At 44.8% G+C, this 18,041-nt stretch overlaps 1 protein-coding gene and 1 pseudogene across 7 annotated transcripts in view; one reads left to right on the top strand and one right to left on the bottom strand.

Annotated features, from left to right (window-relative positions):
• The window catches only part of PI4KA (phosphatidylinositol 4-kinase alpha), a 95,040-nt gene that overhangs the window by 6,468 nt on the left and 70,531 nt on the right, over nucleotides 1-18,041 (top strand). For all 7 annotated transcript variants that reach the window (XR_002641658.2, XM_089894804.1, XM_022551362.2 and 4 more), the window contains exon 2: nucleotides 15,998-16,114. Coding sequence is in view for 5 of the 7 variants with exons in the window: in XM_022551360.3 (XP_022407068.2) it covers nucleotides 15,998-16,114 (117 nt within the window). In the remaining 2 variants the exon portion in view is untranslated. The remainder of the gene's footprint in view (nucleotides 1-15,997; nucleotides 16,115-18,041) is intronic.
• LOC115804089 (WW domain binding protein 1-like pseudogene) lies at nucleotides 1,631-5,503 on the bottom strand (annotated as a pseudogene).

The following is an 18,041-nucleotide window of genomic DNA, read 5'->3' as shown; positions in this document are numbered from 1 at the left end:
TTTAAAGAGAAGAGTGGAGATGAGGCTGGAGAAGAAAGCAGGTGACCTTGTTTATGTTCCTAGACTCAGAGTCTGCATCTAATTGATGAGACAAGGAAGATCCCGGTGGATGTTTCAGGGCCTGAGGCTGGTGTGCGTTAGGAAGCTGATTATGGCTGTGTTGTTTGTTTCAGTGCCCTAGGGAGAATCAGGAGTGGTGTGTCATTAGCCGTCTGCTCCCCCAGAGGGCAAAGATGTTCTATTTCTGACTCCTCACTGTGGATTCTCTTTTTTTCTGTCAGTGTTTGCAGTTTGCATCCAGTGAAAATGTGGTTGCCTCCAGTCCCTTCCACCAGCAGCTGTTCCCATCATGGATTTTAGTTGCTGAAATGTTTCTGTGTACTTATTTTCCTGGTTTCTTATTTATATATTTTTGTATTTGCTTCTCTCACGAAAAAAGCTTGGCCTTTTGTGAACATTGCCAAGCCAGCCAGAGCCCTACTTTCATTTGTGTGAAAACCTGATGCGTAAATACAGGTTTGAGGCAAAACCCCTCAGGTCTCCCTTGCATTTATTCGTTGAGTCTGAGAGGCTCTATCTTTGCTGTGGAAGCCGTTCTCTTCTGAATGTTTCTGTTTAGAGCTGGTCTGGAAGCCGGGATTCAGGACAGCCAAGGGTACACCATTATGAAAGCAAAAGATGGTGACCTCATCCGCCCATTCATTCATGCACTAAGTCTTTGAGTGCCTGCTGATTGCCAGGCACTGTGCTGGGCCCTGGATGGGCACCTTGGAGGGACAAATAAATAGACATGATCTTGCTGTCATGGCGTTTACCATGGAGGGAGACAAACAGCCTTAAACAAAGAACTACAAGTAAATATGATTTAAAATGGTAACAAGTGCCATGAAGCAAAAGTAAATGGTATAAATGGTATAATTTTTTTTTTTTCGGGGATCGACTTTATTTGGGCTTCTCACAGTGGTTAGAGCCACTCTGTCTTCAGAACAATCACAGCACAGGAAATGCGTCACTGAGGCTGCCCAGAAAAGTCTGACCAGCTGAATCTTATTGCTTAAAATACACATATTCACAATAACTGATAAAGGGTGATGTGCCTCACACAGGAATGTGTATTTGCAAATCTTCCAAATGTAGCACCAAACCCTCGACCAACCCCTTTCTTCTAGTTCACCTGGAACATCAGACTCCCTCAAATCTTTTTGGCTCCCTCACAAGTCCTTCAGCTCCCTACTTACGTCTTTCGTCATGCAGGGCAGCCTCATGTAGCAGGGGCCAGACTGTGACGCTGGACTCGAGCCCAGCTCCACCCACTGTGTTTTCTTCTTCTCGTGCCTTTCGGGTTGGATGCTGCAGTGAACCCAGCATTAAACACATGGACCAGTTCCCTACTCTGACTGGAGAAGGAATCCTGAGAGCGCCAGAATCCATCCCTTCAACCAGTTAACTCAAGCAGGATTCATTGTGGTAAAACTTGATCTTGAGACACTTCAGTGAGTTGTTTGGGATAAAAACAAAAAACAAAACAAAAAAAGATGGCAGGAAAAGCATCTGAGGGCTGCTGGCACACTCCTGCCCACTCTCGCCACACACCAGCCACGCGCTGGACCTCAGCAGAGGGAGGTAAGCCCTACAGCACTGTGGTGGCCACCAAACCCTCCTGGCAATTCTGGGCAGGGCTGACGTCTGGGCCACAGCCAGTCCGAGCTTGACACTGAAGATCTAGTCCAGCTTCTGTCTGAGGTTCCACCTTGGCCTTCTGGCCCGAGCGGTTGTGGACACCCCCGGGGGCTGACGCCGAGGGCCAGGAGCAGCTGAGGGAGGCAGACAGGCTCAGAGCACGTTTCCGTTTACAGGGAGCAGAACACAGGCCTCTGAGTGTCCATGGAGCAATGTGCAAATTTCAGTGATGGGTAGAGTAAAACCTCTACTTGGAGCACAGCATCTCTGGCAAACGTGGGGACTGCCGCCGACAGTGCTGCTGAGTACACCCAAGTGCACAGACATTTGCTCAGTAAACAGTAAATGTGTAAAATAAATTACCTTGAGAGGGCTGCGCCTGCTCCAAACGTGTGGGTAATGTGAGCAGTGTTGCTGCTGTTCAAAGTGTATTCACAGGAAAGCAGGGCTGGGGGCTCACACACAACGGACAGACACACACAGGTTATCCAGGAAGCCACTGTATACGGACTACACTTTGTTCAACATAGATTTTGGTTTTGTGGACTCCAAACTCAGACACTCATTCATCTCACAGCCTTGGATTTGTCTATTTTGTGTGCGTGTGTGTGTGTGTATATATATATACACACATATATATATATATACACATACACATATATACATGTGTATTCATACATATACTTTCCTTTCTTACCATAACATCAATGCCTAGTCTGAATGTCATCGTTCAAGAGTCGGGGAAGAACCAAACTCTTCATATGAACAGGGCTGGACGGGGAATGTTAGTTTCGGCAGTTTGCTTTTTCCATTCAGATCATTCCTGTCAGAGCTCAACTGGTTTTTGAAGCCAAACTACAGTGATAAGGATCCTGTGGTCCTTCAGGATGGCTGCCTTCACCCTCCTACCTGGGCCACTTAGACACTTGACATAGGCTACAAAAATTAGTTATCCCATGCAAGGAGGGGCGGAGCAGGGAAAGGGCAAGAAAACCACAGATAACCAAGGCATTTTTTCCAAATGGTCAGTTTGAAAAAACAAACAAATAAATAAAACAACTTATTCAGAATCAAGAGAAAATACTGTGTGAGTCAGGCTGCGGGACTGCCCTTTCTCAGGACCCACAGCCTCCTCATTTGTTCATAGAGAACAGTGAGATGTGAAGGCCGGCAGATGTGTGCTTGGGGTGGGGGAGGGTACTGATCACCTGTGGGCACAGATCAAAGGGCAGAGATGCAGAAAGCTACACCTCTATCTGCTGCCACAGCACAGGGCCTCCTGCTCACCCACAGAAGTTCCAAAGATAGCCCCCACTCAAGCCTGCACACAAAACATCTCCTTTTGGCTCAACTGTAGCCAGGACTTTTTGAAGGCCAAGTTGGAAAAAAGCCACAAATTTTCCTTTTCCAAAACAGAATTCTTGCCTGCCCATTGGTCAAGTTCTTATTTTCAGCTCGCTTTTTTTTTTTTAAAGAGAAAAACCAAAGAGAAAGCAGGTGTAATATTCCACACTTGAATCAGTCCGCAGCCAGAACCTGCTGGGAAGGGACCCCTCCAGGATGCATCGTGCCACCTAGATCTCGTCACCTGGAATTTGAGAGCACAAGCCCTTTACCAACCCACCATGCAGCCGCCGGTCAGCTCTCATCCACCCACAGGAGGATCCCAGTTACGGCTCCGGAGACACTGGCAGCAAGGGGCAGCAATCCCCGGACCTCTGGGGGCTTCACCCAGGGCTGAGACCTGCCACCTCTCTTGGACTGAGATGCGGCAAGGTTCTCGTAAACTCACACCAGAACATGAATCCACTCCATCACCAAGAGTCACCTCAGGGCACAGTCTCATCCCCTCCTTGGGGGCTTCTGAAACACACATATCTCTGACCCAAGCAGGTAGTGAGAGACCTGATGTAAAGGGGGACAGGGTGGGGTATGAGGAATGAGTCACAGGACAACTTCTTGGCCCTCCATGACACTGTGTTTCTATGGAGGGCGAGGCACCCACACCCCAAACTACCTGGAGATGCAGGAAAATGCAGGAGCAGAGGGGGAAAAAAAAACAACAAGGAACACAGTCACTTAATGCTTCTCTCATGGTTCTCCCCTACCCTGGTTGCGTCACCAAGTTCTCGGGTGCAGCCAGGGCCTGCTCTAGCTGGGGGAGCTGCTGCTCGTTGATGGTGTTCAGCATCAGGCAGTCAGGCAGCCGCGGCGGGTGGGGGTGTCCGGCTGGGCCTACCCCTCCGAGGGCTGGCCGAGCCCTTCCTCCTCGTTGCCAGGGGGCAGCACGTGGCAGCTGTCGCGGAAGTCCAGGGGCATGTCCAGAGCATCATCGATGAGCACATTGAACTCTTTGAGGTCGTCATCGTGGTGGCCCCAGTTGCACACACACACCTCAATGCCCGAGTCACCTGTGAAGCCATGATGTCTGCCGGGTGTCTTGTCTTTGCTGTCAGGGAGCTGCCCTGCTCGGAGCTATACTCTTTCAGCAGCTCCTCCTTACATTCGGAATCTTTGTCCAGGAAGGTCCCAAGGTCCACCTCCCCCAGGCCAGCCACAGAGCCGCTGGACTCCATCCCAGGGGATTTGGTGGCTGCTGGGTCTGCTGGCATGTTGGAGGGCTCAGGGTCAGCGATGCTCGGGGGTCACGTGCTGCTTCTGCTGGGCCTGACAAGGGGCTGCTCTGAGCCTCCTGGGAGCCCCTGGTGGGATTGGCGCCTGGGGAGCTGCCACCTGTAGGGCCACACTGCTGCCCACAATTACTCAGCGCTGCCATTTTATTTCAGGTTTTTACCAAACTATTTACTACCTCCTTATGAGGAAGTGGTGAACCGACCTCCAACTCCTCCCCCACCATACAGTGCCTTCCAGCTCCAGCAGCAGCAGGTCAGGATGAATGATGGTCCACACGAGCCAGAACCACCAGAGTTCATAGTAGTAGTTGCAGCACTGAGACTGTTCACAGCAGGGTCCTGTGTCACAGATGTAGCTAGCTTTGATTGTTAGTACCCACGCAGGTTTCCTTATCCTGCAGGGGTTCAGCCCTGGCTGACAGGGGGCTGGGCAGCGCCTGGAGGAGCAGGTGCGCCATGCCACCCAGGAGCCTTCTCCTCTCCATCCCCCTCCCGCTCCTGCTCCTCCACCACCAGCTGCCACCTCCCTCCTCCTCCTCCCTCTCCTTCTCTTCCCTCTAAATGGTATAATTGATTTACAGTGCACACCTGAAACATTGTAAATCAATTATACTTCAATTTAAAAAGTAAATGATGTTGGTGAATTTTATCTCAATTTAATAAAAAGGTAAATGGTATGAGGAGAGATAAAATGGGGACCAGGGAAGACTTTATTTTTTTATTTTTAAAAAATACTTATTTTATTTATTTACTTTTGGCTGCATCGGGTCTTAGTTGTGGCACATGGGCTCTTCATTGCAGCACACTGACTTCTCTATCTCTAGTTGTGGCGTGCAGGTTTTCTCTAGTTGAGGCGCTCGGGCTTAGTTGCCCCTCAGCATGTGGGATCTTAGTTCGCCAACCAGGGATTGAACGTGCGTCCCCTGCACTGGAAGGCGGATTCTTTACCACTGGACCACCAGGGAAGTCCCTCAAGGAAGATTTTAAACAGAGCTGAAGGAGGTAGCTGATGAAGTGTGTACAAAGGAATTCTCCTAGCAGAGGATACAGCTTGTGCAAAGGGCGAGAGGTAGGAACATTTTTGACTCATTTGATGACGTTAGAGTAGGCTATAGTGGTTATAGCTTGGGGGTGGGGGTGGGGTGGGCAGGACGTGAGCACCCAGGACAGGTAGTGGAAATGATGGTTGACTTTATCTTAAGAGCAGTTTAACAGTTTAATAGCCTTTAGGGGATTGGTGAAGAATTAAAATACTAATAATAAGTAAAATAAAATGTCACGATTAGCCTGTAGATGGGAATATTTGAGACCAGTTTAAATAGATTTGTGAAAATTACATTTAGTATGAATATTAAATATTGTGGGTTTTTTTGTTTGTTTTTTTTTTGGCGGTACGCGGGCCTCTCACTGTTGTGGCCTCTCCTGTTGCGGAGCACAGGCTCTGGACGCACAGGCTCAGTGGCCATGGCTCATGGGCCTAGCTGCTCCACAGCATGTGGGATCTTCCCAGACCGGGGCACGAACCCGTGTCCCCTGCATCAGCAGGCGGACTCTCAACCACTGCGCCACCAGGGAAGCCCTAAATATTGTTTTTTTAGATGTCTTTTCTCACTTAGGAAAATTGTCTGTTAGATCTTTTGGGGGGACTTATATAACTATGGGATCATAGAATATTGGACCTTTTTTCTGTTGATAATATAAGCCTTTAAAGATATAAATTTCCCTCTAAGTGCTGCTTTAACAGCATTCCACAAATTTTAATATGTTGTGTTTTCTTTTTCATTATGTTCAAAATATTTTCTGATTTCCCATAGGATTTCTTCTTTGACTCAGAGGTATTTAGAAGTATGTTGTTTAATTTCCAAAATATTGGGGAGTTTTATAGATGTTTTTCTGATATTGATTTCTAAGTTAATTCTGTTGCAGTCAGAAAACATTGTTTGATTTCAGTTCTTTTAAATTTATTGACTTGCTTTAAGAATCAGCATAGGTAAGATATATCTTGGTGAATTTTCCAATTGTACAAGAAAAGAATGTGTATTCTGCTTTTGTTGGGTGGAGTCTCCTATAAATATCTGTAAGGTCAGGTAGGTTTTTTAAGTCTTCAGTATCTTTACTGATTTTCTATTTGTTCTATTGATTACTGAGAGGATTGTTGACGTCTCCAACCATAATTGTGGATCTGTCGATTTCTCCTTTGAGTTTTGTTAGTTTTTGCTTCATGTATTTTGAAACTTGATTCTTGGGCTCATACACATTTATGATTGTTATATCCTTGTCATCAGTTGACCTCTTTATAATCATGAATAGTAATATTCCTTGTTCTGAAATCTACTTTGTTATTAATACAGCCACTCCAGCTTTCTTGTTAGTGGTGTTCACATAGTATATCTTTTTCCATCCTTTTGCTTTTAGCTTCTGCCTTTACATTTAAAGTGATTTTCCTGTTGACAGCATGTAGCATGCTTTTCCAGTCTGAAAATCTCTTTCTTGTAGTTGGAGTTTTTAGAACATTTACATTTAATGTAATTATTAATATGGTTGGATTTAAATCTACCATCTTGATATTTGTTTTCTATCTGTCTCATCTGGTTTTTGTTCTCTTTTTCTTTTCTTACTTTCCTTTGGATTAATTCAGCATTTTTTGGTATTCCATTTTATCTCCACTTTTTTTGTTTGTTTGTTTTGTTTTTGTTTTTTGCGGTATGCGGGCCTCTCACTGTTGTGACCTCTCCCGTTGTGGAGCACAGGCTCTGGACACGCAGGCTCAGCGGCCATGGCTCACAGGCCCAGCTGCTCCGCAGCATGTGGGATCTTCCTGGACCGGGGCACAAACCCGTGTCCCCTGCATCGGCAGGCGGACTCTCATCCACTGCGCCACCAGGGAAGCCCTACCTCCACTTTTGGCTTATTAGCTATAGATCTCCCTTTTTAAGTGGTTGTTCTAGGATTGAAATATGCATCTCTTTAATTTATCATAGTCTACCTTCAAATAACATTATACCACTTCACTTATAGTGTAATAACCTTATAATTGTAATTCGATCTGACCCCATTTTTTTGCGATTGCTGTCATAGATTTTTACTTCTATGTTATAAACTCCACAATACATTATTATAATTTATTTAAATAATCATAAAATATGAAAAATATGCATATTCATATATACAGTATTTTCATTTCTCTTCATTTCTTTATGTAGATTGATGTTTACACTTTATTTTTTTTTTTTGGAGGGGGGGACACACCATGAGGCATGTGGGATCTTAGTTACCCGGCCAGGGATTGAAGCCACACCCCCTGCAGTGGAAATGTGAAGTCTTAACTACTGGACCACCTGGGAAGTCCCCCTTACTTTATTAGTTCTAACATTTCTTATAGTACAGGTCTGCAAGTGTGATTAATTCTCTCAGCTTTGTCCTATTTGAAAAAGTTTTTTTCCAGCTTCATTTCTGCTGACTATAGAATTCTAGGGTGGCAGCTGTTTTTATTTTAGCACTGGTCTATATATCTGTCCTTACCCTAGCACACTGTCTTGATTACTGTCACTTTGTAGTAGGTTTTGAAATTGGGACGAGTGAGTCCCCAAACTTTGCTCTTCCTTTTCAAGATAGCCTTGTCTGTTGTGGGTCCCTTGAATTTCCCTGTGAATTTTAGGATCAGCTTATCAATTTCTCTAAAGAAGTCACCTGGGGTTATAATAGGGATTGTGTTGAATCTGTAGGTCAATTCGGAGTATAATTACCATCTTAATATTAATTCTTATCATCCATGATCATGGGATATCTTTCCATTTATTTAGGGCTTTACTTTCAGTGAGGTTTTGTAGTTTCTAGAATGTAAGTTTTGCACTTCCTTTGTTAAATTTATGCCTAAGTATTTTGTTCTTTTGATGTATTGTAAATGGAATTAATTCACGACGTAAAAGTCACCATGGAATAATTTCTTAATATCATCTTCAGTCTGTTCATTGGTACTGTATAGAAATGCTGTTGATTTTTCCCCTATTTCCTTTATTGTGGTAAAATACACATAATTTAAAATTTGCCATCTTAATCACTTTTAAGTGTACAGATCAGTGATATTAAATACATTCATAGGGACTTCCCTGGTGGCGCAGTGGTTAAGAATCCACCTGCCAGTGCAGGGGACATGGGTTCGATCCCTGCTCTGGGAAGATCCCACATGCCATGGAGCAACTAAGCCCTTGTGCCACAACTACTGAGCCTGTGTGCCACAACTACTGAAGCTCGCATGCCTAGAGCCCATGCTCGCAATAAGAGAAGCCACTGCAATGAGAAGCCCGCACATCACAATGAAGAGTAGCCCCTGCCCGCCGCAACTAGAGAAAGCCCACGCACAGCAACAAAGACTCAACGCAGCCATAAATAAATAAATTTATTTTAAAATAAATAAATACATTTGTAGTGTTTTACTACAATCACCATCCATCTCTAGAACTCTTTTCATCTTGTAAAACTGAAAGTCTGATTACAGTTGATTTTTCTATATTGATCTTGTATCCTGCAACTTTGCTGAACTTATTTATTAGGTCTAATTTTTTTTTAGTGGATTCTTTAGATCAGCGGTCCCCAACTTTTTGGCATCAGGAACCAGTTTCTTGGAAGACAATTTTTCCACAGACTGGTGTGGGGGAAGGGTATGGTTTCCGGATGATTCAAGTGCATTGTTTATTGTGCATTTTATTTCTATTATTATTACATTGTAATATATAGTGAAATAATTATACAACTCACCATAATGCAGAATCAGTGGGAGCCCTGAGCTTGTTTTCACTTGCCACTCACTGATAGGGTCTTGATATGAATCTGCGAGCAATTGATTTATTATGGTCTCTGTGCAGTCAAACCTCTCTGCTAATGATAATCTGTATTTGCAGCTGCTCCCCAGCACTAGCATCACCGCCTCAGCTCCACCTCAGATCATCAGGCATTAGATTCTCATAAGGAGCATGCAAGCTAGATCCCTCGCATGTGCAGATCACAGTGGGGTTTGCGCTCCTGTGAGAATCTAATGCCGCCACTGATCTGATAGGAGGCGGTGCTCAGGTGGTAATGCAAGTGATGGGGAGCGGCTGTGAATACAGATGAAGCTTTGCTTGCTCCCCTGCCACTCACCTGCTGCTGTGCCATCCGGTTCTGAACTAGCCATGGACTGGTACTTGTCCATGGCCTGGGGATGGGTTACCTCTCCTTTAGCTCATGTCATCTGCAAATAGAGATAGTTTTTCTTTTTTCTTTCCAATCTGGATGGCTTTTATTTCATTCTCTTGTCTAATTGCCCTGACCAGACCCTCCACCACAACACTGGGTAGAAGTGTTGAGAGTGAACATCCTTATCTTGTTCCTGATCTTGGGGGGGGGTAAGCTTTCCATCTTTTACTATGTAAAATGTTGGCTGTGGGTTTTTCATAGATAATCTTTATCAGGTTGAGGAAGTTCCTAGTTTGCTGAGTGTTTGCTTTTTTCTTTTTTTGGCCACACCGGGAGCATACAGGATCTTAGTTCCCCAACCGAGGATTGAACCCGTGCCCCCTGCCATGGAAGTGTGGAGTGTTAACCACTGGACCACCAGGGAAGTCCCTGTTGAGTGTTTTTATCATGAAGGATGTTGAATTTTTTCACATGCTTTTTCTGCATCTATTGCAGAGCTGGTTTTTAAACTTTGTTAGGGCAGGTCTGAAATAGCTTTTGCGACAGGGGTAGTTTAGCCCCACTGCTGAGGTGTGCCCCTTCGAGTTCTCCACTGAATGCTTTGCGGGTTTTTCGCTCTGGCTGGGAGTAACTGAGACTCCTCTCAGCTCTGTGAGAACCCAGGAACCATTCATCTCACAGTTCCTTGGTTGTTTTTTGCCCAGCATTGTGGAGTATTACCCTATCCTGGTCTGTCTTAGTATATTCATCAAAGACTCAGGGGAACTCTTGCAGATTTGTGGAGCTTTTTTTCTGTTGAGCTCTCTCTTCTCCAGAATTCCCAGCTGCTTTTAGACTTCCAGTACTCCCATTTCTGTCTCCTCAGCTTAGTGAGACCAGCATGATCTGCTTGGGATGCCCTTCCCTGTTTTGTGATCCAGGATACATCTGGCAGAAAATCAGGGCAGCTGTAGGGCTCACCTTGTTTCCTCTCCCCTAAGCTTTTCAGTCCTGTGCTGCTTTTCCAGTGTACGAAACCAGTTGTTTCATGTATTTGTCCATTTTTCTGTTGTTTTTTGGCAGGAAGGTAAATCCAGATCCTGCTGTTCTCTCATCGCTGCAGGTGGAAGTTCTTGGCTTACCGGATTTTATTGCTAGAGCAGACATTGCAAAAATCTATCTGTTCATCCTTTTATACCTGGGAAAGCTGAGGCTTGAGGGACATGATTTGTCAGTTTGCCAAAATTGGCATAGTTTTAAGACACAAGCATCATGTCACAATCACCTTTGTCTATCATGCTCGCTCTGAGTCACTTAGAAAATGTTGACTTATGTTCACTGTTCTCTAAGGGGGCAGGGCGTAGGAGAATGAGAATTAAAAAACAGATTTAACAACAACAAAATACCACTAATACTTAAAGCATAATCTTCAGTTCTCAGGGACTTTTGTTTCTCCAGGAAGAGTATTCCCAGAGGTTTCAGATAACAAAAGTTGCATACTTAAAAGTTTAATTGGCCAGCTTGTAACGCTATTATTGTATCTTTATTTTGACCTACATACCTGACCTACACCCACTCTCATGTTGAGTTCTTATCTGTGGTGTTCTGCCCACTCATCCAGACTTGTGAGGGCATCTTACTTTCTCTAACTTGGTTCGGCATTTCCTTACTTTGGCAGTAACTTCACCTCAAGGCATCTCTCTTAACAAGCCTTGGGTTAAAGTACTGTCAGGGCTTCTCAAAGTCTAAGGAAGTTACCTCTGTTGCCTCCTGTGGTCTGTTCCTTACTGGCCTCCTCAGAGTGGCGTGCAGAGCCAACCCCTCTGGATCCTTTTCGTAAATGGGAGCAACCCCAGCCGTCTCTTTCAGATTTTGAGCTTAGTGACCTTTTATAATGACAGGCTCTCCCCCCCCCACCCCAAAGAAACCAAATTACTTGTTAATTTGTTGTAAACTTCTGAAGAAAATTATTCAATGTTATTTTTTCATTTTTTATTCATTATAACGTTGAAGCTTTATTCTGCATTAGAACTTTGACCTCTCTGTGCCTCACTTTTGTAAGCCGTAGAATGGGGATAGTTAATGGGGCTGTGGTGGGCACGTGACCAGGGGGACACAGTCCCGTCTGCAGGGGACGGAAGGTAAGTACACAGGGGCTCCAAGGTAAGACATGAGAAGGGCAGGCATCCCAGCCCAGGGTTCTTGGTGGGCTCCTCAGAGGTGTGAGGGGATAGACCTGATGTCCAGAGCAGCTTGACAAGCAGGAGAGGGGGAGCTGCGTCTTAGAACGATGGGAGGGTTTTGTGGGGAGACGAGGCAGGTTGAGAAATGTTGCAGACAGTGGAGACCCTGGAAGCGGCCTGGCAGAGGTCCAGGCTGGGTGTCGGTATGTGGGAGGACCTCCCTTGCCAGGCTGCACATGTGCATGGAGTTTGTGTTGGAGTTGGGGGCCAGTGGGGGTGCATGAGCGGGGGGACAGAAGTCAGAGGGTCTAGGGAAGTGCCTGCTGCCTGAGATCATACTTAACCCGTCAGGGCCAAGTTGCCCAACCTGTGAAGCAGGATGGCACACGATCTCCTGAAAGCGGACGCTTGGCAGCCGAGGCCGCGCCCTCCCCCGGCCTCTGCCTGGGACCCTGCCTGTGATTGGGGGTCGTCAGTGGGCCTCGGGCCTGGGGCCGAGTGTCCTCTCGGTGTGGGGGTTGGGCCTGTGTGTGCTGCGTGTTTCCTTAGAGAAATTTTACCAAGGAAAGCTCAATGTCACAATCCAGTATTTCCGTGATTTTTTTTGCTAATGAAGTAATTTAATCAATTTGGTTTTCGTTTACACAGAGCTGTGGAGCATTTTCAAGGCTGCTTTGTGAGATTGAGCTTGATGTGCCTGGGCCTCCTGTCCCAGGTGGCACCGGCCTGGGTCCCCACCCAGGCATCCCTCTCTCTGCAGCCACGTGCCTGTGTCAGGGCCAGATAGCTGCATCGCCTGCTTTTTAAAAACCTTCCTACGTAGATTGAGACTCTTGGGGAAATTATAGTTAAGTAGCAGTTGTTTTGCTGATGTTAAGATGTTAGAATTAAAGAAGTTGTAGTAGGACTGTTGTATGTAGAAAACATCTTCTTCGTTTAGTTGACCTAGATTTTCTTCCGGTTTTATGTTACTTCTTTGTTCTTGGATTACCCAGATTCTATCCATTGAAATATTATACACTCTTCTCTTATTTTCTGAGCTCTAAGAGTATAAGTATTATTGTCCTTTTAGAAATAAGATTTGCATTAGTGGCAAAATTGTTCCTACTATTAAAAATTTTTTTTTCTGATTCTGCAGTTAACAGTATTCCTTACAGAAAATACAGAAAAGAGTAAAGAAGGAAATAAATATTGCCTGTAACCTGATTAATTTTTATATCTTTCTTGATAGGCAGTCCAGGTTTTGAGTTTTGTTTACAGTTCTGTGACCAACTGTATAAGTTTCCTATTGCGGTGGGCATTCCAAATGCCCACAACCTTAGTGGCTTAGAACAGTGCAAATTTATTGTTTTATAGTTGTTTAGAAGTCTCACTGGGCTAAAATCAAATAAGAGGACTTGTCAGCACCATTTGTCACACTTAGTTCGTGCTAACTACCTGGTAACTGGAGTGATGGACTGTGTTAGCTGATTGGCTTCATCCTCCCACCTTTATGACAGGAGGTGGTTTTGCAACTTGGAGTCTGAAGCCCATGGAAGTTAGGCTCCTGTCCTCCCCAGAGATGGGGAGATGGGTACTGTCTCCCTCGATGTGTACATTCCAAAGAGATGGCTCCCCAGGTCCTCGAGAAAGACATTCCTAAGTCATAAAGCTCGCAAAGTGCCAATCTAGTCTTCAAAAGAATTTATGCACCGTTCCAAGAAATGAGGAAATCCTTCCTTTGGCAAGTTTTCTAGTGTGAGTTCTCAAAGAAAGAGAAGGAGAGGGACAGCTCTTCCCTTACTTTCAACCGGGAGAATTAACGCCTCTTACATGACCTCATCTCTGGTCCTCACCCGGGTTGTCTTTCCCCCTCTGGAACGAGGGCAGGGCCTGGTCCGAGGTTCACGGGCGGCACCTCCCGCAAGTAGTGCCCAGTGAACAGTGAGTGAATGAGTTATAGGCGTCCTGCTTCCATCGACCCTCATAGGAGCCATTTGAAGGCCGTTACTGTTGCACAGTGGTGTGAACTATGCCTACCACTTGCCGTGGAGCGAGTCCTGAGCCCAGGTGAGGGCTCTGCCTCCGTACCTGGCCCCACGGGGACGCTGTATAGACGGGAAGCTGAGGCTCGACGTGTCGCCTGGTGACTCTGGGTCTAACTCCAAAGTCCAAATGTATTTCACTTCCACAGAAAAATACAGCATGATCCTTACCCTGCCTCCCCAAAAGCCTCCAGGGACAGAGGACAGGACTGAGAGCACGAGCATATAAAATCTTAGGCTTGTCTGTGTTGACATGTGGGACTGTTGAAGGGTCATCTTTTCTGTACAGTTACAGCTTTTCCATATTTAGTAATGAGGTTGGGCCAGTCCTGTCACGTTTCTGAGTCTCACTTTGTCCTCCAGCCTTGGGGTCCTCTCCCCAGGTCTGTGTTGCCCGGGGTGGGGCCTGTGGGAGGGCTTCCACAGGCCTCGGGTCAGTGGCGGCTCAAGGGTCAGCTCTGGATCTCAATGGCTCCTTCTCATATAATCCACCTTGTGGTGGATTTCTTATTTGCAGGCGTGTTTCTTTAGAGAGTTGACTGTCTGTTATGTGAGTGTGAGTCTCTGCAACGATCGCTTTACCGTGCTTGGTCTGCAGCTCCTTCGTGTTTTATTTCCCCTGATCATGAAGCATGTTCTCCCAGTGACGAGGGGGAAGTTCGACTTCCATTCCTCGCTTGCCCGTTGCTGTGTGCTCTTTTGCCTAAGCATTTAATCACACAAGCATGGATTCCCCCTCATGTGTATATATTTTTATTTTAACCTACTGGATGTTTTTTCTGATTACACAAGAAATATTTTCCTTTAGAACATATTTTGGCAAATATAAAAAAGCATGAAGAAGAAATGTCTCACCTCTGGTCATCCTATCTGTCAAAACTATTAACACTTTGAATATATATATGTATATATACACACACACACATATATATACACACACATATATATACACACATATATATATACACACACACATATATACACGTATACTAATATGTATATCTTGGGCCACGCTTCATGGCTTGCGGGATCTTAGTTCCCCGACCAGGGATTGAACCCGGGCCACGACAGTGAAAGTGCTGAGTCCTAACCACTGGACCGCCAGGGAACTCCCTGATGTATTTTCTTCCAGCATTTTTTCTGTATGTAATTCAGATCATTCCTTTTGTGAGCTTATAGAACATTTAGAACATTGTTCTGTGTCACTGCTTAGTCATAGAAAAATGCCATTTTTAACGTCTAACATTAGGTTAAACTTTACAAAAGCATTGTTTTTGTAGGTCAAAAATGGTTGAATATCAGCAGTTAGGGTTTAACCTAATATTTGATCAAGTGGTTCATCATGATTATTTTCCTAATGTTAAATATTTAGATTGTTTCAGAGTTTCAATTAGTATACACAACACTGGGGTGAAAGTATTTTACATAATATTTGCCAGTTTCAGTTTCTCCTCTTGTATTTGCCCTTTTAAAATCTGAAGGGAACAACAGCAAATTACTTTCTATAAAAAATTACAGTGGTAATTGCCTGATGCATTTTCAGGGCAAATGGCAATCACTGGCTTCCATTTCCTTTGCTGTTAGAACATCCCACCAGACCACGTGAATGTCAGTGAGAGACTTCTCATTGGGTCCATGGGACAGCAAGTTTAGGGCCTCCTGGTGTATCTTAAAGCTCTGTTCAGAGCTTGCTCTGGCAGAGATTTTCAAGATTGGCATCACCTGATTTCCTTTTCATAATAAATCCTGATTTTTAGTTCTTTTATGACAGACACTTACTGTTGGTTTGTTCTGACGATAATCCTAGTGTTTCTATTTATTCAGGAAATTGCTGACTGCCTGCCTGCTGCCCTCTGCCTGCCACCATGCCATGTCCAGTAACAATATATATTGTTTATTGAGCACGTACTGTGTGCCCCGCACAGTTCTGAGTGCTTTACACACATTTAATGTTTAAAGAGCCCTAAGGGGAGGCCTTGTGACTATAGGTAGCTTACCTGTATGTTTTCATAACCTGCTCACGGGCACCACTGGGAGGTGGGGACCCTGGACTGCCCTGACACCGAAGGGCAGACGTTAGCCATGGTGCTTTACCACCTCCGTGGACACAGCCTTTCAGCTCTTGATCCAGGTTCCTTGGAGGGGTGTGTATACCATCATTTCAGAGGCTGGAGGTGTCCTTTTTAATGACCTTTTGATTGGAAAAAAATGACTTATTTGTTGTATATATTCACTGGGCTTTTTGGTACTGGTTTATCTGAGTGTGGGTTTATATATTTTTAAGCTATGGGCTTTTTTTTGTTTGTTTGGTCTCATTTTCTAGGTCCAGAAGCTGCTATGTATGTGCCCAGTCGATTTCCATGGCATCTTCCAGTTGGATGAAAGGCGGAGAGACGCAGTGATTGCATTGGGCATTTTTCTCATTGAATCTGATCTACAGGTAGGACTTGGCTAAATTAAAAGTGTTTCTGCATGCAAAAGAGGGTGCAGTTAGGGTTTAAGTTTGTGCCTACTTTATACTCCTGAATCAGGCCGAGAGGAGCGCTCACGAACCTACCTGGTGTAAGTGGTCAGCTGAGGGCGAGTGATGGGGAGGGAGCAGAACTGGTGGGAATGAGACCTCTATGGACACGTCCTCAGGAAGGTGCGGTTTTTGTTTTCGACAGAATGTTAGAGTGCTTTGTGAAGTAATCATGTACCCTCCAGAGTAGACTTGATTTTAAACCTCAGGCAAAACGCTCGGGAGCTAGACTCAGAGTAACCACTTCTTTTCCTTCCAGAAAGACAGTGTTCTTTGAGATAATTGTGACATAACAGTCTTTTTCAAAACTATGGTAGATATAAATTGTTTTAGAGTACATGTTAATGTGCCTTTTAAAGGTGATTTACAAACCATTGTTGTCACTACAACAGAAAGTGGCCATTTTTTAGTATTTACCAAGGCTAATTGAAGCAAATGCTCAGTCACTGGATACAGAATCTTTTATCTGTTTATTTTTATCATTGCCAAAAATCATTTTTTAAAATTCCAAGTTTAATCATCCTATGTTAAAAATATAAAGATGTCAGCTATTTGAATTTTTATTCATCTAAAAAAGTTAGCTTGCATGTCCTGGAAATTTTACTTCAATAAGAATTAATATTTTTGACAGAGTATTTATACATTTGAAAAAAAATAAGCATTTTAATTTTAGAGAAGTATTTCAAAAATTAAATAGGTTACCTGATCAAGGCCACACGAAAAACCAAGATTAGATGCATAAGCTGCATTTTAATTCTTCTTCTTCCTATTTATTTACAAATGTGAAAATAAATACAATCATTTTCTATTTGCCAGGTCCTATTTAAATTTAAATATAAAAATAAAGGGAGGAAAATAAATTTTCAAAAAAAGAAACCTGTATAAGAAACTACTGCTATTTGAATGAGTATTACTTGAAACTATCTTTGGCAAACACATCACTTGCTGGATTTACCTGTGAGCCCCTAATACCTGTATTGGGTTTTTTCAGATGGCAGGGAAGAGACGAGTACAAGTTACTTTTGGTGTGGTTTGGGTTCCAGGTCAGTGGTTGGCAGGGGTGGCAGCAGCTGTCCCATGGGGCTCACAGTTGGCCTGAGCTTCCCAGGAAGCTGGAGGCCTCACGAACACCAAGAGAGGAGCCCGGTGTCTGCTGGCCCCTGCGCCTAGGGACCAGCTTTCTCGTGATCCACCTGGAGTTTGTGTTCCTTTCCTCCATCCCTGGTGGGCGCTGGCACTGGCCTCCTTTGTGCCCAGTTAGTGGGCTGCCCTGGCGGCAGCCGTGGCCAGAGTAGCAGTGGTGGTGACACCACTGCAGGGTGTGTGGGGAAGAGCCCGGGCCGCTTCCTCTCTGCAGGGCCTTGGTGTGCGGCCCCTTTGGGGTCTTGTGTGTGTTAGTACACCAGTTCCCTGGGCAATTGTTGTACAGGAAAAATGGTTTTGTTTTCACTAAAGAAAGTTCTCTATTTATTTTGGTTACCTGCTGTGGCATAAAAATTACCCTAAAGTTGGTGGCTTAATTACCCCAAAGTTAGTTGGTTTTGTTTGGCAGAGGTTTTTGCTCATGAATCTGCAATTTAGCCAGTGCTCAGAAGAGCCCAGTCTCTGCTCCATTTGGTGTCATCTGGGGTGGCTCAAAGGCTGGCCCTGGAGTCACCTGAAGGCCCCTTCCCCACATGTGTGGGGTTGATCCTGGCCGCTGGCTGGACCTTCTCTGGGGCTCTTGGCCAGGGCCCCTCCATGTGCATGGCCTCCCTGTGTGGCCTGGGCTGTGTCACTTTGTCACAGCATAGTGTCTGGGTTGCAAGAGTGCATGTCCTGAGAAAGAGCCGGGGGAAGTGGCTCT

This window comes from Delphinapterus leucas, chromosome 14 (genome assembly GCF_059928025.1).
Source record: "Delphinapterus leucas isolate spDelLeu-1000000601 "Yukka" chromosome 14, BTC_Dleu_Yukka2, whole genome shotgun sequence".
NCBI classification, from domain to species: Eukaryota; Metazoa; Chordata; class Mammalia; order Artiodactyla; family Monodontidae; genus Delphinapterus; species Delphinapterus leucas.
Note: the sequence above shows the minus strand (reverse complement) of the source record. Positions and strands in the feature narration are given on the sequence as shown.